The sequence below is a fragment of the Enhydra lutris genome, unplaced genomic scaffold (genome assembly GCF_002288905.1).
Source record: "Enhydra lutris kenyoni isolate GAN:26980312 unplaced genomic scaffold, ASM228890v2 scaffoldscaffold2, whole genome shotgun sequence".
NCBI classification, from domain to species: domain Eukaryota; kingdom Metazoa; phylum Chordata; class Mammalia; order Carnivora; family Mustelidae; genus Enhydra; species Enhydra lutris.
The window spans coordinates 67,057-92,616 of NW_019154086.1; the positions used below are offsets into that span (position 1 = coordinate 67,057).

General features: G+C 40.7%; 1 protein-coding gene across 1 annotated transcript in view; it reads left to right on the forward strand.

Moving 5' to 3' along the window:
• Positions 1-6,622: 6,622 nt before the first annotated feature.
• LOC111149904 (fibroblast growth factor 12) overlaps positions 6,623-25,560 on the forward strand; it is a 405,831-nt gene continuing 386,893 nt past the window's right edge. Inside the window, exon 1 of the mRNA XM_022507202.1 lies at positions 6,623-6,741. Coding sequence (XP_022362910.1) covers positions 6,651-6,741 — 91 coding nt within the window. The 5' untranslated portion in view covers positions 6,623-6,650. The remainder of the gene's footprint in view (positions 6,742-25,560) is intronic.

The window sequence follows — 25,560 nt, forward strand, 5'->3', positions numbered from 1 at the left end:
AGGTGGTATCTCATTGTGGTTTTTGATTTGTATGGAAATAATATTTTGACTGGATACTGTAAGGTTAAAGACAGAAACAGCTGTGGATAAATTCTGTACTCTGACGAGGTTCCACTTCTCCCAGGAGTATTGGTTAGGAAGTCTATAACTACTTTAAGTGTATTCTAGGAATGAATAAAAAGTGAATATATTATAAGTAATAAAAGTTTTTCATGGTCAGAAAAGGAAATTACAAATAAGAAAAGGGTAAAGAATCAAACAAAACTTGTGTTTGATTGGAATCATAGGTATTAGTGATCATCATCTCTATCTCTGTCTCTGTTCGATCTCTATCTCTGTACCTATCTGTAGATGTCTACCTATTATACATCAACACATAGATGCACCTACATATAAATATATCCACATATAGATACATATAGATATTTCTATTCATTTATATAGCGAGATGTTTCAACATATAGGATGTGTGAGTATGTGTGGGTTTGTACATATGTATATTTTCTAGTTCTTTCTACCAAAAGAGTCTGGGAGCAATGATATGTCAGTAATAATGAGCAAACTTGCCACCCAGATTTTGGTTCCTAAATACTATTCTCCAATAAAAACATCTAGGACTCAGAAAATTAGTTGATTCCAGAGCTGGGGGAGGAAAAATAACAGATAAACCTGGAACATCTTGTAGTGCCAGAAAATTAAGGAGTTGTTTACTAAAAGGACACAGGAGCCAACCAGAAGGATCTCCCAATGGCTACAGTTGGGACAGTTGGAGCTACAAAATGATGATAGTATTGGATTATGACCCATAGAATAAACATCCTTGGGGCCATACTGATATAAATAATGGGATAAATAAATATGTGGAAGAGAAGGTACAGTTCCTACAGAAGAATTCTCATTACTATAGAAGGAGTGAGGAAAATACAAAGTCACTATTAGGAAAATAGCACAATGATCATTGCTGCAAGATCTATCAAATGATGCTATAAATCAGTGGATGAAAGTTTGAGGAGAAACAGGATACTAACATAGCCTCAAAGTTTCTTGTCAAGGGATTTATCAACTAGTGACACCAGGGTGGCTCAGTCAGTTAAGCATCCCACTCTCGATTTTGGCTCAGGTTATCATCTCAGGGTCGTGAGATTGAGCCCTGAGTTGGGCTCTGTGCTGGGTGTGGAACCTGCTTAAGATTCTCTCTCGCCTTCTCTCTCTTTGCCCTTCCCTGCCTAAAAAGAGATTTATCAAGCATAAATGAAAAAAAAAAAAGGTAACTTTATAGTACAGAAACTCAGCAGACACTACCTTAACCAAATGATTGATACTGTTATCACTAGTTGACATCATGTCACGATGCACTAGAAAGGAAAGAACATGGCTAATGTGGCTTTCTCGCCAAAATGAAAAGTCTTATAGGAATCATTAGGAAGTATCAGACAAACTCAAATTGAATGAAATCCCACAAAATATTTGACTACTATTAATTAGAAGTGTCAAAGTCCTGAAAGGCAAGGAGAGGCTGAGAGACTGTCATAAATGGAAGGAGACAAAGAAGACACATTAAATGCAATGTGATCCAAGTTGGATTCTGGAACAGAAAAGGGGTATTAGGAAAAAACAAAACAAAACAAAGCGCTTGGTGAAATTTCAAAATTTTGCAGTTTATTTAATAGCATAGAACCAGTGTGAGATTACTAGCTGTGATAATTGTACCCTGGCTCTGTGAGTTTTTAACATTAAAAGTTGGGTGATGAGTATACATGAACTCTACTATTTTGCAACTTTACTAGAAGTCTAGATTTATTTCAAAATAAAAGTTTGGAGAAGAAGAATAAAAAAAAAAAGAGGAAGAAGATAATACAAATAAAAACCCCATGTATGTGGTCTTTTTAAAAATGGTTAATGTATGTCATAAATTAGGTAAGCTAGCTGCTACTGACTGGTTTTGCCGCATTATCTAATAAGGTTGGTTCTAACAAGAAAATACCATATACTAGGTGACTTATATGACAAACATTTATTTCTCACAGTTCTGGAGGCTGGGAAGTCCAAGATCAAGATCACCAGCATCTGCTGTCTGGTGAACACCTAAATCTTAGCACACAAATGGCTATCTTCTTACTATGTCCTCATATGGTGAAAAGGGAGAGGGAGCTCCCTAAGGTTCTTTCATAAGGACACTAATCCCATGCATGATGGTAAAGCCTCCCCAAACCTTCCATTTCCCAATATCTTGGGGGTTAAGTTTTCAACATGTGAATTTAGGGAGTGGGGATGAAAACATTTAGCTTATGGTAGTTGCCTATCAAAATTGGATTTGAACGTATTTCTAAGACATGAAATACAGGCCTGGTTTTTACCCTGGCAGTTACTAGACTGTACCTATAATACAGAACTAAGATACTATGTTAGCTATCATACTGGTCTTTATCTTTTACTTTTTGTCTTGGTTTCTCTGTGGAAATAAAGTTGCTTTCCATCAAAAGACATTTTGCTGTTAGTATACTCATTAAAATTTTGGGGCCTGACAAAATTCTGAATATGTTATTACAGATTCAGTGTGGGCTTCCAAGAGGATAAATATACTGATTAATTACACAGCTGAAGCCAAGAGTCAATAGATTCCTATTTAATATGAACAAAAAGTATTTCAGATAAATCACCACTTAAAAATCTCAGAACTACCTCATACAGTTATAAACTCCTACAAACTGAGTAAATAACTAGGCAAAGGAAAAATTTAGATACTAAAAATTTAAACAAGTTCACCTATCATTATGTATCAGATTTTCCAATCCTTCTCAGAAAGTGATAAAATTTTTTTTAAAGATTTTATTTATTTATTTGACAGAGAGAGATCACGAGTAGGCAGAGAGGCAGGCAGAGAGAGAGGAGGAAGCAGGCTCTCTGCTGAGCAGAGAGCCCGATGTGGGGCTCGATCCCAGGACCCTGAGATCATGACCTGAGCTAAAGGCAGAGGCTTAACCCACTGAACCACCCAGGCACCCAGAAAGTGATAAATTGTTTCATTTTGAAACCACACTGGTGAATCCTTTGGCAGAGTTGGCCCAAAGTCAATAAGAAAATAGAATGCTTAACTTTAAAAATCCTAATTAGAAGCAGATAATATAATTTAAAATTTAATCATTATGTAATAATGCATCTTGAATTTAAAATAAAAATATATAATTGCGAGTAAAAATTAGATTCTTATGTAATATTACATAGCAAAGAGTTTGGCAGTTTTGCTTAACCTAAAATGTGTCACTTTCCTACCATCCATTGTGCTCCTGGCTACGATTCTTTGTTTTGTTTTGTTTTGTTTTGTTTTGTCCTGTTTTGGGATGTTATGGTACTTGTAGAAATGAGTTAAGTACTGCCCAATATACTTTAGAAAGATTCTATCTATGTGCCTAACTGGAACCTGATATTACATTAGGAGTTGCTTTAACAAGCATGTATATCAAAGTCCTGCTAAGAGGAAGAAACTTTATTATTTTTTTTTAAACTGAGTCTCAGTAATAAAACTCCAGTGATCCATTCCCTTTTATACCTACTTTGATCAAATGTCAATAATATATGATAGGAAAATATTTACATTAAAATGTATGTGCTCTCTTTGGTTTCATCTGCGATAGATTCTGAGAGTTCTGTAACGGACAAGAATCTATAAATGCGATCCCCAGTTTGTCTTTTTTCCCAAATACTGTGATGATCCATTTTCTTCGTGATGAATACGCTTCACTGTAAGAATCACTGTGACAGCCATTTAAACAAGACAGAAGCAGGCCATTTGAATATTAATTGTAACAGAGTTGGCTTTCCTGTCTTGCCTTCTAAGAGTTTGCAGTTCTGCTGAGGAGAGAGAAGATTCACACATAAATTCTTCACATAATCGAATAGAAGAGCCACTATGTTAGACCATTAAGGAGACCTAGAACCCAGGTCATTTAGTGATAGAACCTGGTCTTGCAAAGATAATAGAATAGTCAAAACACTTTCATATGTTCTACCTCACTGAATCTTTGCAGTAGCCTTGCCAGGAAGGTAGAGAGGTTCATAATAAATATGAAAATTGATGCTCTGGACGTCATGTGCATTTTAAAATCACACATGAACCTGCTCACTCTGCTCAAGTTCCTTGTGGGAACCAAGGCCTTATCCTATTCCTTTGCTACATTTCAAGGAATAGCATTTCTGTCAAATAAAGAAACAGTTCTAGGCACTGGGTTCCAGAACAGGAGAGCTCTACTGGAAAACTCTCTGCCTCTGCTTGCAGCATGAAGGGCTATTTTTAGATGTTTTCCTTTTGCTAATTGCCTCTCCCTCTATGGGGAATTTCTATGGGCAGAATCCCTAGCTGAGCCAATTCCGGAAGAAACTGGGAAGACAACAGCCACAGCCCAGGTTGCCTGGGCCTCAGAAACTCCCCAGTGATCACAGTTCAGTGGATTTGCAAGATCATCAAGGACCTGGGAGCCCACAGAGCTTTGGTGATCTCACTGAGCAACCGGGCTGAGAGACAACTAGAAGGAGGGTATCTACCTGAGACTTGGAACTGCAAATGACCTTGCCTGGAGCTCTATTCTGAAAGGAGTTAGGGAATATGGAACCAGCAGTGGCTGTGGGCTCAAAAGGCCATCCAGATTATCTCTTTCTTCTGCTATCTTTGAGAAGAAAAAGGAAGAGACTTTTGCATGAGTATTTCTCCAGGCAACCTTAAGCTTCAACCTTTAGGAAACGTCACAGGAACTGTGAAGGTTTAGCCTAGAAAAGGGAAAGAAGAAAGGGGTGATGAAAACCATTTTCACTCCTTTGCAGGGAGGAGGTAACGAGCTAGTGGCCTTGGGACAATGGGTAGAAAGAAAATGAGGTAAGTTTTTGGCTCAATGTTAGGATAAACCTTCTAAAAGGATTTGTGCAATGAACTATGTGGGGAGTTGGTTTTAGTCTATTACCTGAACCCTTCAAGCAGAAATGCCCACACTGGTATGTAGGCAGGTGTTTGCTGAAAAGTGAAAGTTATCAAAAACCCTACAGGTGGGGGGCTGAATAACAATAATTGCTAACACTACTATAGCACTTACTTTATATCAATTTTTTTAAAAAAAATCTTATATATATATAAAAATATATATATATATATAAAAATCTTATATATATATAAGGTAGATGCTATTGTTAACTCTCTTACTGATGAGGAAACTGAGGTACAGAGAGGTTAAGTAATTTGTTCAAGGTCACACAGCTAGTAGGAATTTGAATATAGGCTGCTTATCTCCAGCATTTGTGCTTTTAACCACTTGCTGTATCGCTGTCCCGTAAGGCCTCTTCTTGTCCTGAGAGTCCAGATAGAGTGGAGTCTCGCCCCATAGTCAGCATTCTTTGTATGCTTCAATCACAAGGCTTCCGAAAGGGCATTGGTGGCCTCTGAGAATGAGTACACAAATGAGTAAACAAAGCCAAAGAGGTTGCTGACGAAAAAAAAAAAAAAATCAATACCTGTAAACCCACAGAGAAGCTCACTCACCGGTCATCTCTGGGGCCAGTTGGCAGAAACAAGCTACCAGAATATCGCACCAAAGAGAAGTGCTCTTGTTTTCAGGTTTCCCGCCGCATCTGCCTCTCCATCCCCACCTGAGGCCTTCTGGTCCTTCTGGCTTGACTCGACCCCCTCCTCCTCTCAGCCCCCTCACCCCCCTCGCCCCTGCCCACCCCACCCTCCCTCCACCCCGCTGCACTTGTGCTAAGCTTTTTCAAGAGACTGGAAACCAAGGGGTCAATCGTGAAGTTGGCAGTTCTCTATTCCACACCCTCTCCCGCTCTGCGCCCATTGTGGTATGTGACTTACCCAAGGTCACGGAGCCCCGATCAGAAAATCCAGGTGTCCAGACTCCCACATCCGCGCTGCGCCCAGGCACACCTTCGCTCTCTTGGCCCGCACCCAAGAGCTTTCTTTATTCCACATCCCCGCCTCCCTAACACCCCCCCCCCCCCCCCCCCCCCCCCCGGTTCCCTGGAGTCGCTTCTGACGCTCCGCAGCCTCCAGGGTCCAGCCCTTCCTGCGGGCGCTTCCCTTCCGCCGGATTCCCACGCCAGAGTCGCCTTCGGCAGGCGCGCAGCCCGCGGGAGCGCTGCCTTCCGGGCTAGCTCCGCCCGGCCCCGCGGAGCCCTTTTCGGCGCCCCGCAACCCTGCACGGTGGGGGCACTGGACGGGAGGGCGCCGCGGGCTCACCGCCAGATCTAGAGGGCCAGGGCCGGCTCGGGACCCTGTCCTCGTCCCTCCCGGCGCCGGCCCCTGGAAAGGGGCACCGACCCACGGCGACGTCCCTCGCGTGGCCCGTCCACTCAGCCTCCCGCCCGCGGCCCTGCCGCTTCCTTCGGGAAGTCCCAAAGAGTCGCGTTCGAGCTTACTGGGGTGTGGCCGCGCCGCTGGCTCCCCCGGGGTTGCCCCCAGCAGAGCGGCACTTCCTCCTCGCTCCCTGCCCGGCCGGGGCGCCCGCCGCGCTCCTGCCCCGCGCCCCGGCTCCGTGTCCACCTGGGACGCGCGCACCATGGACTCGGGACCCGGCTGCCGAAGACAGGCCGCCGTTTGGTTGGACAATTAGCGGAGGTGGGCGGGGAGTTGATGAACCCCACACACGCGCCTCTCCATGAAGATTCTTGAGCTTTCTTTGAAGAAAGGAGTGCATATGCTGCAGTGTCTCTGTGGAAGGAGCCTGAGGTCCAGCAACAGCCTAAGTGGTGAGAAAATGTTCTTTCCTGAGCCCCAGGACGCTGCAGATGCCCCCATGCCCCCACCCCTTCCTCCTCCTGGCTCCCTGCGTCTCCCTCTCCTTTATTCTGCGCTGTCAGCGGTAGAAGGAAGGCGTTTGCCCACTGGGGCGAGAGAATGGCCCCGCCGCCCGTTCTGTCGTCGGGGGTGTTTTTTTGTTTGGTTGGTTGGTTTTTTGGTTTTTTTCCACCTCGTAATCCCTGAAGCCATCTGCGCTTTGTAGAACGCTCTAGCTCTCGCGCAGCGCCTGAACTGGAATCGCGGGTCTCTTTCAGAGGGGTGCTGATAAAAAAGGGACCTGCTTTCGCACTTCCTCGCGGCTCTCTCCTTGTGACTTGTAAGGGCGGCGTGCGACTTGGAGTTGCTCAGTGTCTGCTCGGGAGAAGTTGCTGGTGCATTCGGCAGGAGAGGGGACTTTTAAACAAGTGGCTGGCGAGCCAGGTATCTTTTCTTTTTCTTCCTTGGTCGGAGCAGTAGACTTCCGGCCCTCCGAAGAGAGTAGCTTCGCCCTGGAGATGAGCAATTTCTGTCCTCGGTGCTGGAACAGGAAAGTCCCAATTAGCACTGGGTTTAACCAACCGGGTCCCTCAGGAAAGGTCCAGTGAGGGAAAGAAAGAAAATCAGGCCCTTTTAATGACCTGCGAAATTAAAAATTTAAATGAAAAAACAAAACAAAACCCTAAACTAAAATCAAGTAAGTGAAATTCTTTTCTGCTGAAGCCATATGCGGTGCTGTTTCGCCACTTCGTGTTGTGCACCTCGCTCTCTTTTTTAAGGTGTAAGTTTCCTTTAAAGTGATTATGTCTATTAACCTTGCAAGGGCTAATCCCATTTTTGTGTCTTGGTTTTCTCTTTACAAAATGGAGGGGAGTGGTGTGAAGAGAGGGGGAAGGTTCCTCTAGTATGTCTAAGTAAGTGTCTCTCTTTGTAAAATATTTATTTTGTTCACAAATTGCACGTAACTTTAATAGTCAACATTTTAACAATATTATAATGGGTTTCATGTTTAAAACTTCAGTTGCTATCCTGGGGGAGCTGATTCATTTGGATACATACCTATTTTCACCCTGTTCTAGAGCTATGAAGATTATATTTGGAAAGATTAGAGTATATATAGATATCATTCATTATTTTTCTAAAACTTTGACTCTCTGATTACTCACCACTCTAAATGAAAAGTAAAACTATTTTAAAAGAATTAGGTAATTTAACTATATGTGAAATACGAGAATACACTTTTGAAATGAAATCAGCAATGAGATGTTTTATTTTTACTTTTGCTCAATTCATAAGATTATTTACTTTTGCTCAATTCATAAGATTATTTACTTTTGCTCAATTCATAAGATTATTTTACTTTTGTTCAATTCATAAGATTTTTTTGCCGCCATATTTATTAGTGCTAAAAGATATCTAACTTCTATATTCTGAATTAATATGTTTGATGTTGTGGTTTTGTATTTTGAAAATACATATTTCAGGAAGTCAACTGAGATGTATGTTGATAATTATTTCAATTTTCCTTGTCTACATTAAATAAAATATGAATAGATTGCAACTTGGATATATGTTTCCTGGATTTGAAAGAAGTTTAGGTATGGTGTATAATAAAGATAGGGGTCTACCTCATGTAAAATTAGGTAACACATTAATTTACATGCGGAGTCAGTCTCTCATATATTAACAAATCCAAGCAGAAGTTATATGTGATGGGGCAGCATAGGTTGTTGCAAAATCATGGGACTTAGAGTCAGAAGACCTAGTTATAAAGGAGTCTCAATAAAATTACTAAGGATCTTTTAAATTCAGTATTTTTATCTGGAAAAAAATTGGAAATAATAGCTCTAGCCTGGTTCCTGTATCTTGTTTAATCCTAGATTTAACATGCAATCCTTTGAAAAATGTTGTACTTTCTTTTTACATATGCTTTTTTACTTAGTGGGATGGTTGGTATTTTAGAGGATGATCACTCTAGGGGAATTCTTGTAAAATGGTATGGTCACAAGTAATGAAGATTAAGTTTCCTTCATACCCTTTCCACAGCCAGAGGTAATATACAGCATTACTAAGAGATTATTTCTGGGAACTACATTGCTTTTGTTTGATTGTGGCCTTCCTTAGCTTATGATCTTGGATAACATACATGACCTTGTTGTTCCTCAATTTACGCATACATGTTAATTACTATGGTAATAGTACTTACTTCTTACATTGTGGTAAAGATTAAATGAATTGATAATGGCTAAAGATATGTTGAGCTCTATCTATATGCCAGGCGTCATTTTGAGAACTTTGAGTCTTCCATATATAATGTGCTCAGTATATTTTAGATATTATTATTTTTGTGTTCCATTTTAACATGATTCCATTCATGTAACTTGTACCATTAGCATGACATCACAGCAATTCTGTGTGAAATGCTGTTATTCCCAGTATATGAATACAAAATGAGGTGAAACATCAGATACATTGTCATGGAGCAAATTTTTAAGAATAGAGCTGGAATGTCCAATTTTATTCTTTTTCAACTTACCTAATGAGAAATATAATAATATTTCTTGTTAGAATGTTATATCAGCTGCTTCTTCCCCGTTATTTACAGTTGAGGGAAATAAGGGCTACAGGGGAGAAGTGACATAATTTGTTTTAAGAAGTTAAGAGAGTCTTCTAATGGATTGCTGAAATTTTTGTAATTAGTAAGCATTTCAATATTTTCTTTAGGTTTTATTAAATAAATGGAGTTAAATGAAAAATAATCATTACTAACTTTTGAGCTTCTTAGTATAAGTAAAATGTTTTATTGTTCATGTCTTTCCTCTACAATATCAAATATAAATATCTAATTTATCCATTATATTAGTTTATAAATCCTTCTTACTTCAGTAGGATGGAGATAGCATGAGCTATCAAACAGGAAACAATCTTAGAGGCACCTGGTGGCTCAATTGATTAAGAGACTGTCTGACTCTTCATTTAGGCTCAGGTCATGATCTCAGAGTCCTGGGATTGAGTCCCATATCGGGTCCCCACTCACCGTGGAGTCTGGTTGACTTTCTTTCTCTCTCTTCCTCTGCCTCTGCTCTCTCTCTCTCTCAGATAAGTAAATCTTAAAAAAAAAAATCTTAGACAAAAGTTAAGCGTGTTGTTTATGGCTATTTCCTGGTATCTTATGATCTTTTCTCTTTTCTTTTTTCCATTTCTCAAAATGAATGATTTTTTTTTTCAGATGTGGAGCCTATCCATTGAAAGAAAGTTAAGAAGTTTAAAATTCTGAACAATTCTTCTCAGGGTATATGACCCTTCCATTAACCTGGAAAATGCTAATTTCTTGGTTTTAAGAGAGTGAATCAAGTTCATTTTTCTCTAGATTAGGGACCTTTACAAAGAACATAAGATCAAAGAAGAGTATAGATTAAAACAATAGCTTTATTGACTGCTCCCTTTCCTCTCAAGATCTAGCTGGAAGGAAAGCAGAAGCATTTCTATTAAAGTTATAGGTTTCTCACCGCTTTGGTAGGAAAGATCAGTTAAAGAGGGATTCTTGTCCTAACAATCAGGCTCCAGGAAAAGCTGCCTTAGGTATTAACGTGACAGAGGATGGCAGCACTTATGGTAGTGGGTCCCTACAATAGTAGTAACACAGGTGTGTGTGCTTGTGTGTGCATACATGTGCAAGGAGAGAGGGGGAAGCACTGTGCTTGTCTTATCACCCTAAGCGATTCTAGAAAATCAGCCCTTGTGCTCTCCTCTTTCTATTTATTTATTTAAAGAATTTTATATATTTGACAGAGAGAGAGAGAGAGACATAGTGAGAGAGGGAACACAAGCGGGGCGGGGGGCGGTGGCAGAGGGAGAAGCAGGCTTCCTGCTGAGCAGGGAGCCCCATGCAGGGCACCATCCTGGGACCCTGGGGACCAGAGTTGAAGGCAGACATTTAACTGACTGAACCACCCAGGTGTCCCTCTCCTCTTTCTGTATACGGACATAACTGTCCTGTGGTATTCAGTCAGTTAGGGGTTTCTCAGACTGATAGCATGGAGGATTACCACATGTCTAGAGATTGACTTGTACAATCACATCAAGTTGCCTTTATGTGGCCTTGAAACAGTCCAGGCCAAAATAATTTAATCAATCCTGATGAACACACATATCTAAAACCCAGTCACACTCTTACTTTCAAGTATAGCACTACCATCTAAATTAAAATTGCCAACTTATACTCAGTTTTTCATCAGCTAGTGTGTGCCTAAGGGATTTAGGCTTTAACTACTCTACAAGATACTCAAGTGATCCAAGAAAGAATTTGGTTGCAAAGTGGTTATTGATTTAAGCCCATTTCCCAGGAAGGGATCCTCTACAAAGATAGCATTACACAGTTGTTGTCTGCTCCTCTCTGCTTTACTTCTGAGTGTAGAGTCCTTTAATCTCTTTTCTTTTTCTTCAAGGATATAAGTAACATCCAAAATTGGAACAGATGAAAATAATGTATTTATAAATTGAGGCTATTTTAGATTCAAATTCAATCTTCAGAAATCCACTTCATCAAAAGCAAATGACGAAATTTACCTTCTGAAGACATGTATTCAGTTGTTCACATCATTTTAATTTTGAAACATGGCTGATTTCAGTGTGTAACTGCCTTCATATATTTAATCTTGGAAAACTTCATTAGAGAATAATTGATGATTTATATATGGCAATTATCTTTGTTGTAGAATCTTTCTTTGAGCTGGTTTTTATGTCATAATCTTAAAATTCTTCACTATTTCAATGTTGCTCTGATAGCTAAACTGAGTAAGAATTATGTAACACACAGGACATCTATCACTTTCTTATGGTGTTCATTTTCAAATGATTTTGAAATCATTTTTTTTGTTGTTTTTGTTGTTTTACTTGAGATTTTCAGTGTTAATGTCAGAAAATTCAAGTTAATGCTTGTTGTTAGCTCATTTGTTACTTATAGTATTTTTTAAATTAACATATAAGGCATTATTTGCTTCAGGGATACAGGTCTGTGAATAGTAATATTTCTAAAAACTATTTGCTAAGTGTCCACCATGTACAAATGTAGTAGATCTTACCACTTTTCACCCAGTATTTTGGGTTTTCCTCTTGGACACATTGGAGGATGGCATTACTTATTCCTTTGAAGTTAGGTGTGGCCATGTGACTTCATGAGCAAATGAGATATGGGCAGAAATGGCAGCACCTCACTTCTATGTGGACACTCAAACAGCCAGGGCACAACTTACTTCGGGCTTTCGCCTTCTGATGATGTTCAAAGTGGGGATGGCTCCATCAGCCTCTGTCCCTGTAGTGTCTGTAGTAAATGAGCCCTTCTGTGTGACTCATGATGGACAGTTAGCTCTAATGAGAGGTTAAAGTCTTTTAATAAGGATCTTAGATCTTTTTTTTTTTTTTTAAAGATTTTATTTATTTATTTGACAGAAATCACAAGTAGGCACAGAGGCAGGCAGAGAGAGAGGAAAGGAAGCAGGCTCCCCGCTGAGCAGAGAGCCCGACGCAGGGCTCCATCCCAGGACTCTGGGATCATGACCTGAGCCGAAGGCAGAGGCTTTAACCCACTGAGACACCCAGGCGCCCCTAGGAGCTTAGATCTTTAAGACTATTTGTTATCTGGCCTATCCTGATTGATAGAGTAGGACAGGACCGTTTAAAATAATACAATTTAATGGTAGATTATTGGGCTCTGTTTAAGGTTCTTTCCAGTTTCTCTATGATCTCAACTGTAGGATATAAACAATAGATGTATTGGTTTTCTGTCAAAATCTTGGAGTAATTAGTTTAGCATCCCAAAGTATGTGGTTTTGTCATCCTTCTTAGAAGTTAGCACATCTGGAGCCTAGCAGGTCCTTGTTTCTTAAATGATAGTTATCTTTCCCCCCAAAATAAGAATGAAGTACTGAAGTTCCACTGATGTTTGAGAATATTCTTTCAAAGTTGTAATTTAATTTCAAGGGTTCTAAGAACTCCAGGGCTCCTTACTATATACCCTGAGATGTAGAAACTACCTTTTGATGTCTTCAAGCATATCCTGAAAAGGGAGACCTAGCTACAAGACCTGAAAAACAGAGACAACATGGCAGCTTGTATCTCTACTGCAAGGAGCAATCCAAATAAAATTGTTTTTCTTCTCCCAGCTTATAAATTGAGAGCTGTGTGCATGGGGAAAAACCAGGGCAGTACTCTATGGTAAAGGGATTGAGCTGAATGTTCTCATCTAGGGCAGGGACCCACAACCATTTGCCTGGCTCCAGGTTAGCACAGCAAGAGAGAGGAGGGAAGCCAGACTTTTCCCCAAAGCCCAGGATGCTTGAGTCATGCCAACTAGCCCTTGACAATTGTTCACCCTCCCTTCCTTCTCCATCTCAGGATAGAAAGTTAAACATGTCTCTGACATCAGGAGTTACCCTTTTTTAATTTAGCAAACATTCCTCAAGGACTGGTGGCGTGCAAGATTCTCTGTTAGGCACTGGAGACCCAGGAAGGTGAAATATATAAATACATGCCCAATACAAGCAGGAAGTATGCTGCTAGGCTAGAGAGGATATGGGCCCAACACGGAGTACCAGGGAGTCTCAGTCTGTTTCAGTTTAACAACCTCTTGTTTGAGTCAATGCTCTATGGCAAAATCACTGCAAGGAAGGAAACACAGTTCCGCCTGGGATTCATGTTAATCTCCCTGCTCTTGAAAAGCATTTAGAAGTTCGAAAGGTGGCACTGGTATGGGGCAGATGGGGGCTCTAATGGAAAGGAGTAGTATTTGTGGATATTTTGCCAGAAGAATGTGTTTATATGAAAATAAGCTACAGATATAAAAAAAAAACATTTTTTTTTGAAAAGTCATTACCCTACAACTCAATTCAAGCCTACCCGGACTTGTTCATATTCAGTCATCCTGCCGAGTTATCTATGTTATATATCTCCTCTGTCCCTACTTCAGCATGAATCCATTTATTTGTAGCCGGGTACAATAGCCCAGCTTCTAAGAAATCAAGTTCTGTGCTCTGGTATCAGAGGTAGAAAGGGACATCCAGGGAGTACTTATGGATCAATTTTTTCAGTTTCCATGGAGTATGTTAGGATGATGAAGATTTCCTTTGTATTATTTAGTGTATGAAATTGCTATCTTTAGGTCTTATTATTCTTATTGCACAATGTTAGGAATGCCATGGCCGAATATTTCTCCTAAGCCATTAAATGTTGTGGGACATTTGCATTTCCTAGGGTGCCAATCAGAAAGATGCTGTGAATCTGCCAAGACAATCTCTCTTGCTGTAATGATCTTTCTTGTTGATACATAAGCTTCTAGTACTGTCCTACCCCCTCCACTCATTACTGTTTATAGAAACGATAGCATTGCAGTTGGTGTCACTGATTGCTTACGTAGCTGCTTCAATGAAGCCAGCTGGGATTCGATTGCATGGTCTTTAAATAAAACTTAGTGGCACAAAATGAGTCTCTTTTTTGAGGGGAGGGTTGTTGTTGCTAGCGGGATGGTTCTCAAAAGCACTAATTATTTGCTTGACTTGGAGCAACTTGGGAATCTGTGAATCGCCATGTTGGCTCAGTGTCTGACCTTGGCACTAAGGAACTTGTGAGTAGATAGCATAGTTCAAATATTTTGAAGCCATTTTCAAAATGATAGTGATGAATTCCTTCCCCACAGTCTGTTGTAGCCCTCGGTATGTAACTCATTGACTGGAGATAGTTCATGTAGCTACCCAAAGGCTGAAGCCAGATGATGAACTGAGATCATGAATTCCAGACAGCAGTGTTCTGTGACAATCTGGTGATGGTCCTGTGTTCACAGACAGCATGAGGATGACCTGGAAATGCTGAGAAACAGAGAGAAAAGTTGGTGCTGCATTTTCTAAAACCACCACAGTAAAAAAATGGAGGAGCTCAATAATGACTTTTGGCCTTTTGGCTCCCAAACTTACGTGTGTGTTAGGCAGGATTCCTTTTTATAGTTACATAATACAGATTAGCAAACTAATCCAAGTGAAGATTTATGTGTTTATATATATTTATTTTCTGTCTCATGTGATTGTGTGTATGTGTTTGTTTATGTGACTCTGTGTGTGTGCGTGTGTATCTTTGATTAAATGCATTCCATACTGTTAATGTCAGTTACCTTTAGGGAGTTTGATGGTAGACACTTGCTTTGTGCATTACATATTTGTATATTATTTGAATTATGAAAATGTGTTCCTTTTATAATAAAAGTGGAGATTTGTGAAGATCTCTGTTTATTTCCTTAAAGCAAATAATCACCATAATATCCACAGCATTAGGAATAATTGTGAATTTTATTTCATTGATAGAAACAAGTGTAAAATGGTATTAATGGAGTAATTTGGCTGTAGCAGGTAATTTGGATGATATTCTTCTAAGTGCATTTTGATAACTGAATTTCTGGAATTAATCATGGTAGCACTAATATTTTTCTTAACAGTTCATACTACTCCAGTTTCAATTCTCTCTTGTGTACATAGATTATTTAGACCATCAAGACAGGAGGTCACAGAAGTTATGTTAAATGTTAACACTGTAGACCAGTGTAACTGAAAAAATTCCCGAGTTGCTCAGGACTAAAACATAAATTGACTTTGATTTTCAAGTCCTGACATCAAGTGTCATTCGGTAGATTGCTGACTTTCCATTCCTCAGCTGAGTTTTCTCTTGCCAAGTAATTTCTAGGAAATACTAAAAGAGTATTTACACATTCCACAAGTCTGTGCTGGAATACAAGAGCTTTGTCACTCTCCTCTTCAAGTCTTACGGAACACCAGACTGTGGGTCTTCAGAATAATATGCTGATGTCCGAGGAAAGCAGAGGTGTATAACAGTGCAAAAAAATGGAAATGTAAGGACAAATACAAGCTGTCACTGCCCCTGGAGCTCATGGGACTTGTCCTTCTCTAAAAGAGCCTCTTGTTCATCTCTCTGTAACTCCAGCCTCTTTCTGCACAATGGATGTCTTCTGTTTCCCCCAGAATTAGGAACTGCTGCTTCAGGTTCCAGAGAGACAGTGAGGTTATTCCCATTCCCATTCCAAGGTTCATTGCCTTTCCCATCACAGGATGACTGGAAGTAGAGCATCCATCCTTTGGGGGAAACAGTCACTCCCAGCAGAGTATGGTCCGATCTCTCCTGGCTTACAAAAAGCAATTGTGGTAGTTGTTAGTACATCTCTAAATGTTTGTGTCATTCCATTTTAAATACTACTGGATGAGGAATGCTAAGTGTATGAGCCAGGAAGCATTGTACCTTTCCTCCATCTTTCTTTCAAAGTAGATGGTAGAAGAGCTTAGTCTGGCATGTTCTTCTTGGTATGATCTCTTCCACAAACTCTTGGGACATATAAACCTTCTGAGATTAAACAAGGATTTTCCAACAGAGAAGCCTAAATGTAGGGGAAAATTCTGTATGAACTTGGTTCTGCTCAAAATATATCAAATCTAAATCACTAAACAAAATACTTAATATCTTAGATGGGAAAATCTGCTTAGTGCTTGGAGAGGTTTTATAGCAGCAAAAACTAGGAAACTGACTTGCATTAGTATAATGAGAAAGCCTCTAAAAGTACTGTCTCTGAAAATAGAGGAATTTCTATGATAAAGGGAAATTGTAATTTTTGTCCTATGGGGCAGAAATTACTAACATTCTCCCAAAATGTTATTCGTCTAGGTATAAGAATTTTAACATTCAGCCTCATCACCTACCCTTTTGCTTGAAGAGTTGAAGATTTTAAGTTGGTCAGAGCAAAGTTATTATGGACCATCACTTCATTTATACATTGATTCAGCCAACATTTACAGAGACCCACACCATGAGTCCGGCAGTGGGCTTGCATGAACCCTGCTTTAAGATAACTCATACTTGGATAAGAGGGAGAATACATGAGCATAAATAGTCCCAATTATTAACAGTGTCTATAGTGTGTCATTCGTAGTTACCATTGTAGTTACACTAGAAGGGACTGCTATGATTGTAGCAGAGAAAAATTCTCCCCAGTGTGTTTTGTTTTTAGGTTATCTTCTCTGATAATTACTATTTGCTGACACAATTGTTTGCATGTGCTCAGTTCAAGTTCTAGTTGAATAGAGTGGTTGTTAATTTTGTTTTTACCACTCTAAACTGGGAATATGTAGCTATAGTTAACATTATTAGGCAACTAGCCTGAGTGAATCATCATTACAATTTTGTTTTCTAAAATGCAGTACAGTATGGATTCCATTACCTCAACTGGAAATGATGTTCATGGCTTTGGCATTTGGGAGGGCACAAGAAGGAACAGGGGAGAAAATATATGTAGTTTGTTTTTAAAGTGAAAATACAGAAATGAACAGAGATTAATATAACACACACTAATATACCTAAGATCAGAATGAACAAATTATTCACATTATGCCTTATATATTTCAGATTTTTTTAAATAAAGAGGTCAAATTATTATTGATAAAATTTCTTAGAATGTCCCTCTCTCCATTCCAAAGTGTTTCCTCTCTCAGGAGTGAAACTAAATTGACTTCAGTATGTGTCCCTCCAGTATGATATATGTATCATGTATGATATTGTTTTGAAGGTTTCTAAAATTCATATACGTGGTCTTTAAAAAAAAACATTTTATTTATTTGATAGAGATCACAAGTAGGCAGAGAGGCAGGCAGAGAGAGAGGAGGAAGCAAGCTCCCCGCTGAGCAGAGAGCCCCATGTGGGGTTTGATGTGGGACATGATCCCAGGACCCGGAGATCATGACCTGAGCTGAAGGCAGAGGCTTTAAACCACCGAACCACCCAGACGCCCCACATATAAATGGTCTTGAACTGTATTTACTTACCTCTTTGCGTCTTATTTTTTCACTCAGTTTTGTGTTTTTGAAATCCACCTCTGTTAATGCAAATTTATCAAGCTCAGAAACATATAGCCTGGTGTGGGGGAGTCTTCTGCAGGAGCACAGAGTCCAGACTGTAGAGCCAACTTTGCCTGGGTTTGATCTGCTCTGCCTTACCAGGGGTGTGACTCTGGACGTTTCTTCACTTCCTGCCCCCCCACCCTCACCCCCAGACCTTTCAGTGTCCTCCTGTGTAAACTTGTACTCACACGTACCTTACAGAGATGTGGTGAGGAGTAAAATGAATTAATATTAATATATATGAAGCTTCTAGAATAATCAGACATTGAGTGCCATATAAATATTTTATTATCTAGTATGTTTATTTGGGAATGTGTATTGGTTCATAGCATGAAGAGCAGTCTTGCTTGGCTAGTATTCCTTGATTGTTTACATCTAGCACCACGCTAACTGGGAAAAAACCTGTGTCCTGTGTTGGCTTCCTGTCAGAGGGAATTAGGCATTGAGTGGGGCTGAATGGGAAGAACTACAGTTCTTCACCTAAGCTGGAGAAGTTAGTCAGTAAGATGTGATGGTCTCCTGGCTGCCGCCGCTGCACAGTGGGCTGTCATCAAAGGATGGTGTGGCGTGTGCTGAAGAATTGCCTCATCCCCTGGGGGGCTGGTTTTCTGGCATCAGTGGGGCTGCAGGGACAGCTGCCGAATGGTGTGAAGTCCAGTTCCGTTTCCCTTTGGTGGTAGGCTACACCCTCCCCTCCCCTCTCTCCAGAATTGCACATCGGTGCACTTAGTCACCTCACCTTTTCAATTGAGAGGGAGTGGCTCCTGGTTGAGCTGGAGGTTAGAATGAGCCTGTGACGCTGAAGCGCATCCCTCTGGAGGTTTCAGACGAAAAACAAGTGAAAGACTAGATGCAGCGGAGATTGTCCAGTGACCTCAGATCTGTGTCAGTGCTGCATCCCCTGCCCCCTGGGCCTCCTTCGCTCCTTCCTCCCAGCTGAAGAGAACTGGCTTTCTCAGAACGATGGAAAGGCATTTCTAAAGCAGACACTAAAACTGAAATGAGCCTTTGTTTGGATTGCTCTCCCCACCTCACGAAGCTTTTTGGCATGGCCAGACTTCGTGGCTCTAATGAACCTTGCCGTCATTCTCACAATCCAGATGTTAGGAAACAAACATCACTCCTGTGTTGTAATCTTCTAATGAGGAGGGACCAATTATTATATTATGCATGGAGCATAAGTGATTCCAAATGTAGGATCGGGATATCTGGGTCCTAGCAACAGCTGTAGGAACTGGATACACAGGTTTTTGTTTGGCTGATGAGGAAACAGGCCCAGCAGACTTGAGGTTCAGAGCCCCTTGTCTGTGTAGAGTGGCTGGATCTTTGGATGCTCTACTCCTAGTATACTTGGGATTTAGACGCCAATTTGGAGTCTGTTTCTTTCATTCACTCATTTCTTGACCTTAGGCAAGTTTTTTAAACCTCTGTGAGCCTCAAAATCCTCATCTGTAAGATGGGTATAATCATTCTTGCCTCCATCAAAGCAACATTTGAAGATCAGATGAAATGGGGTGAATGCAAACTGGAAAAATCTAAAAGGCACAATACAGCTCTAACTTATTTATTATTACTATGGTTATTATGTTGGACACATTTATGACACAAGGCTATGTTGCAGATAAAATAAAGCTCCATTTTACATTGTCTTGGGGAGACAGAAGAAACTTGGCCGAAACCAGTTATATCAACATGAAATGTATAGCTTCTTTGGAATAAGGGTCATACCTTCCAACAGCTATCTCATCCTGTTACACACCAAGTTTTGTGGTGTACCCTAGTATAATGCTGCTCAAAGAGGGTGCTCTTCCCAACCCTGGTATCGAGCCCTTTCCTTCTGCATTGTGAAGTGGGACAACATGATAAAGGTTAGGGCATTTTGTTGATTTAAGCTTACTTTAAATTCTCTTTGCTAATGATTAATAACTAGAATCTTGCACGGCCTATGGAAATGTTCTCCAACAGGCAGGTGAAGTTCTGTTATTGAAGGCTTACATCGCTTAGTTCTCAGTCAATGGGGAACAAATCTAAACTGTATTAGAGTTTAACTTCTGGGATCTGCAGGCACTTTTGTCTCTGAGGCAGAGAGAACAAATGAGCTACTTTTAGGTGTATTAATTACGTTAATGAACAGCAGCTTCTAATAAAAATAACTTAGCACAAGCAGAAGGAGATAGTAAAAACTCACGTGAGCACTGGCAACCAGACGTCTTTTAGCACAAGTGGGTTCCTAGTATGCGTTTGGCAGGGGCAAATAGAGATACAGCAACTCCTGCCCTAAGGAGTTCACAGTATGGCAAGGGAAAAAAGATCTAAGAGAAAAAAGATATAAAGAAGACATCTTTAAGGGTAGGTGCTAGTCTAAAGGTAGGAACAATTTATCTTGAATGCAGAGAGAGATGAGAGCAGCTCCCTCTGCTCAGTGATGTGTGTGTGTGTGTGTATGTGCCTGCATATGTGAGTGAGTGTGTGTGTGTGTAGTCAGAGAGGCTTATCTGGGAAGGCTTCAGGGGAATATGCTACCCAAGTTGCATTTTAAAGAATAAATAGGCATCCACATCGCATAGGAAATGATGAGGAAGGGCATTTTGGGTAAAGGGGAAAATATGCACTGAGGCGTGGGGCCAAGGAAGAGCATGTGTTTCAGGCTAAATTTGCTCATTCTTTCCTTCATTCTTTCGGTCGTTTATGGATGGTCTCCTCTTCACCAGGTACTGTTCTAACTGCTGGGGATTCGGTGGTGAGCAAAACAATGTCTATTTTAAGAGCTTACTTTCTAGTGCAGAAGTAAACTAATAAATAAATAAACAACTGGCGTGCATTTAATATAATGTCAGATGGTGGGAAGTGCTATAACGAGAAATAAATGTATTAAGGGGATCGAGAGTGAAAGGAAGGTCTCATTAGATACAGCTGCTGTCTTCTCTGAGGGAATGGCTTTTTGAGGGAGCAAGCCTGCAAGTACTGAAGGAGAATGTGCTCTTGCTGGAAGGAACAGCAGGGGCAAAGGTCCTGAAGCAGGAGTAGCCTGGACATGGTCAAAGTGGAGCAAGAAGGGCAGGGTGGCCCGAGCAGAGTGAGGTGAATGGTAGGAAAGGAGATTGTTCCTGGCCTTATGGTCTGTGACAAATATTTTGGAATTTATTTTGAGGATTATGGGAAGTCGTGAAAGAGTTTTGAACAGGGGTGTGATAAGCCATTTACATTTTAAATAGATCACTCTGGCTGCAGTATGAAAATAGACTGTATCAGGGAGACTATTTAGGAGGCTATTACAGTATTTCTGGTGAGACGCTTGGAATAGAGTCATAATGTGTTAGGTGGTAAGACTTGGTCTGATTTGGGATATATTTTGAGGTAGAGCTGACAGGATTTGCTAATTGATTGAGAGAAGAAGAGAAGGTCAAGGTGGCTCGAGTAATTTTGCCTGAGCAGTGAGGCAAAGAGAGAGATCTTTGACTGAGATGGGCGGTGAAGGAGGAGAGAACTGCTTTAAAGGATAAACTCAAGTGGTCTGTTTTCCTTCAATAGGACCTAGAATTAGAGGAGAGGCATTGAGTGGAAAGAAGAAAGCCTGGAATTTAGGGGAGTCCATGGCCAGAGATAGGAAATGGGAGCCATCAGCATGTGGGTGGTATTCAGAACCCCAGGACTGTATTCAATCACATAAGGGGTGAGTGTTGATATGAAAAAGAATAGATTGAAGGACTAACCCTGAGGTTCTCCTACATTTAGCCATTAGAAGTCAAAGTTACCAAAGAGAATCCAAAAGAGAAGCTTGAGGAGTGGAGACAATTCAAAGAGTGTGACAGCAGGAGTTAAGTGAAGAAGGAAGGACCAGCCGGATCACATGCTGGTGAGAGATCTGTAGTTAGCAGACTGAGAATGGATCCTCAGACTGGGAAATGTGGGGGGACATCGCTCACCTGGGCAAACAGTTTCAGTGGAAACTTGGCTGTGAAAGTCTGATTAGAATGGGCTCAAGAGACCAGAAGTAGAGATCATAGAGACAATGATTATCAAAAAATCTTTGCAGGAGTTTTGCAGTAAAGTTATATAGGCAAATGAAGGGAATGTGAGATCATGGAACACCATTTTTATGAGAAATATTATGGCCCATGATGAGAAGGATTGACTAGAAAAAGGAAGGCTGTTGCTGCAGGAGAGATGGGGATAATGCAAGAGGAAGTGGCTTCCCCTTGTTAACAAACTCCAGGCTTGGGCCAGCTACATCCTAGTCACACTAGACTCCTTTAAAAACAACAGTAACGGGACGCCTTCGGCTCAGGTCCTGATCCCAGGATCCTGGGATCGAGTCCCGCATCGGGCTCCTTGCTCGGCGGGGAGCCTGCTTCTCCCTCTGCCTCTGCCTGCCTTTCTGTCTGCCCGTGCTCGCTCTCTCTCCCCCTCTCTCTCTGACAAATAAATAAATAAACTATTAAAAAAACAAAACAAAACAAACAACAGTAACGACAACAGCAGTGACCACAGAAAGACTGTTTTACGCTAGACTGCCTAGGTGCCAGAAAGGTCCCATGTGCTTATATTTTTAAAAAGCTTGATTGTGGTTTAGACCTAGATTTGGAACTTTTGTTTTAGGTGACACCATTATTTACAGTGGTGTCAGGAGTCCATTGACTTGGAGTGGCAGAAGATGGGGCTGTAAATGTTGACATTTAAAAAAGATATATATATTTATTTGAGAGAGAGAGAAAGAGAGCATACATGAGCAGGGGGAGGGGTAAAAGGAGAGGGAGGATCCCCAAGCAGAGTCCCCACTGAGGGCAGAACCTGATGCGAGGCTCAGTCCCAGGACCCTGAGATCATGACCTGAACCAAAATCAAGAGTCAGCTGCTTAACTACCCAAGCCCCTGAATTTGACTTTTTATAAATCTTTAATCTCTTAGTTTTGGCTTTTCTCGTTTTGGGATTTCTTCTCCTAAGAATGCCATTAGCATTAGTGAGTGGAAGCTGCTGTGGTTTTTGGAGCCTATATGGTTTTCCTACAGGGCTGTGAATGGAAGTGCCTGGTTCTCACACTTTGTGATTAGAAACACTTTGAGTAAGATTTTAAGCAAATAGTTAAACTTACTGAAAATGTGATGGCCGTTTGCTTTCCTCTCTTGTAGGAATACATAGCAATAGCCATGCGACTGCCGAATCTAGCACAAGCATGTTCAAGAAATTGGGTCAAAGTGGACCATTAAAATTTACACGTAATATATTGAGTCTTAGCACCCAGTTAGGTGTGCAGACACTTGATTATTTAAAGTGAATAATACTGTGAAGGGAGATTGGACCTGAAACCCAAAGTCTCTGTAACTTACAAATTATGTGAGTTTTGGCCAGTTTTGTATATATATATGAAAAAAAGCATGCTTATCTTTCCCTGCCTCTGTCATAGAGTTATGAAGATCAAATGAGTGGAAAATATTTCACGATTGTGGAAGTCTTATAGTACACACACACACACACACGTATATATAGTTTTTATGTGAGTTGTGAGAAGCAGCTTTTATAAGCATAGTTTAACACTACATGACACAAATATCTTGAAGAAGTGACTATTCACACTTCACAACCATCTGTGATGCAAAGTGAGGCTGCTTAAAACGTGTATGTACGCGTCTGCTTTGTTCGGTATTGTTTTTATTAGATTTCCTCAGAGATTAGGATAATTTTTGGATTATGATCCATAATCCATAATTATAGGGAATAGAATGATACTGCAGGTTGTACCATTGTAACCCATGCTGGTCACACAACGCTTGGAGGTGAAAAGGGAGAGATCCTATCTGGTCTTGGAAAGCATGGTTCCGAAGGGATGATATTATGTTAGAGTACATCTAGTAGATGATGGCCAAGATATGAATTGGACTTGAAATCTTGACTTATAAGGAGCAGATGAAAGCCATAGCGATGTTTAGCCTAGAGAGAGACCAGAAGATTGAAGTAGAATTTAGTATTCCAGGGGTTTCAAGAAAGTAGAAGCAGGTTTGATGGACTGTGTTTGAAAGGGAGCTCTGGGCTGAGCAGGAAGTGACTACAACCGTGGCGAACACACAAGGAGAGCTTTGGCAGCTTATGACTCTCCAGTTGCTGTTATTGTACAAGCAGATGCTGTGTGACTGCTGAGGTATTGCAGAGGGATTTAAACATCCGATACGAAGCAGAAAGAGATGACCTGTGGAGTCTTTTCTAGCTCTAATGCTCTAATGTCAAATCTGAGACTCTCTATGAGGAGGAGCTAATGAATTTTCTGAGCTCTACTGGAGATTGGGGGAAGGTTACAGAGAAGTCAGAGATGGCAAATGGTGGGTTATGCTAAGCAATAGAAAGATTTCGGGTTGAGTTCAGAAGGCACCTAGGAATATAAAACTTGTCCTTAAAATTCCCAAGTCTTTAAGTAAATCCCTGGGTGCATGCTGTCTGGTCATTTCTTTGCTAATCCAGGAAGTCAGAGCAGTGACACTGGTGTGTAGCTTGATCTCTTCTAAATGTCAAAGGAAAATGTCAGCCCCTGAGGCCTCTTCATATCCTCCTTCAGAGGTAAAATTCACTGTAAAATAATAAGGCCCTTGAACACATGGGTCTGAGTACGTGGATGCACTGAGTGGAAGAAGCAGCAGATTAGTCTACGGGTCACTTAGGCAATAAGTCCATTTGACATACTGAATAGCTCACTGTGCTCCTAATGCACAGTTAATGTCTTCCACGTTGACTCATGGGTTGATGTTGCTGAAAGGAACCTTAGAGACCGTTTAGTCCTTCTACAGAGAGCAAGCTGGGGTTCAGGAGGGAGTGGGCTGACGGGCACATAACTCTCGGAGACTGTGGGCTTAGACTCATGCTACCCATAGTCTGAGGTATGTTTATACCATTCACACTTCTGTGGTAATGCCCATCGCCACATGTTGAGATGATTATTTTTCAATTTTACGGGAAATAATTTCATCTTACAGCATCACTTCTTATCTCTACCATTCTGTATGTGAATTAGAGTAATCTTTTGGAATTAGCTCAGAGGAACGTCTCCTTAAGGAGATAATGATACAGAAGGAGCAAATATCAGCTAATCCAGTAGCCTGAAATCTGGACATTCATACACATCCTGTGTAATGTTGCTACATCTGTGTGTTCCTGTTATTTGTTTTTCTGTGAGTCAACACACTTAAGAAAAAGTTAATTAAAAAATTTTAAAAGTCAGTTTAGTCTTGTAGCAATTATATCTGCAAAATTACAAGTTTAATATGGTGGGTTTTTTCCAATATAAAAATAGTTATTTTAAAATAACCATAATATTTAAAAAAAAGATTCTACTTATTTATTAGAGAGGGAGAGAGCGTGTGCGTGCATGAGTGTGTGGGTGGGGAGGGTACCGGGCGGGGGAGGGGCAGGGGACAAGCAGACTCCCCGCTGAGCAGGGAGCCTGACCCCAGGACCCTGAAATCATGACCTAAGTCAATGTCAGACACTTAACCAACTGAGCCATGCTGGCGCCCCAACCATAATTTTTTAAAGGTTTTATCTGGTTGTCACTTACAAGTTTAATATGGTGGGTTTTTTCCAATATAAAAATAGTTATTTTAAAATAACCATAATATTTAAAAAAAAGATTCTACTTATTTATTAGAGAGGGAGAGAGCGTGTGCGTGCATGAGTGTGTGGGTGGGGAGGGTACCGGGCGGGGGAGGGGCAGGGGACAAGCAGACTCCCCGCTGAGCAGGGAGCCTGACCCCAGGACCCTGAAATCATGACCTAAGTCAATGTCAGACACTTAACCAACTGAGCCATGCTGGCGCCCCAACCATAATTTTTTAAAGGTTTTATCTGGTTGTCACTTA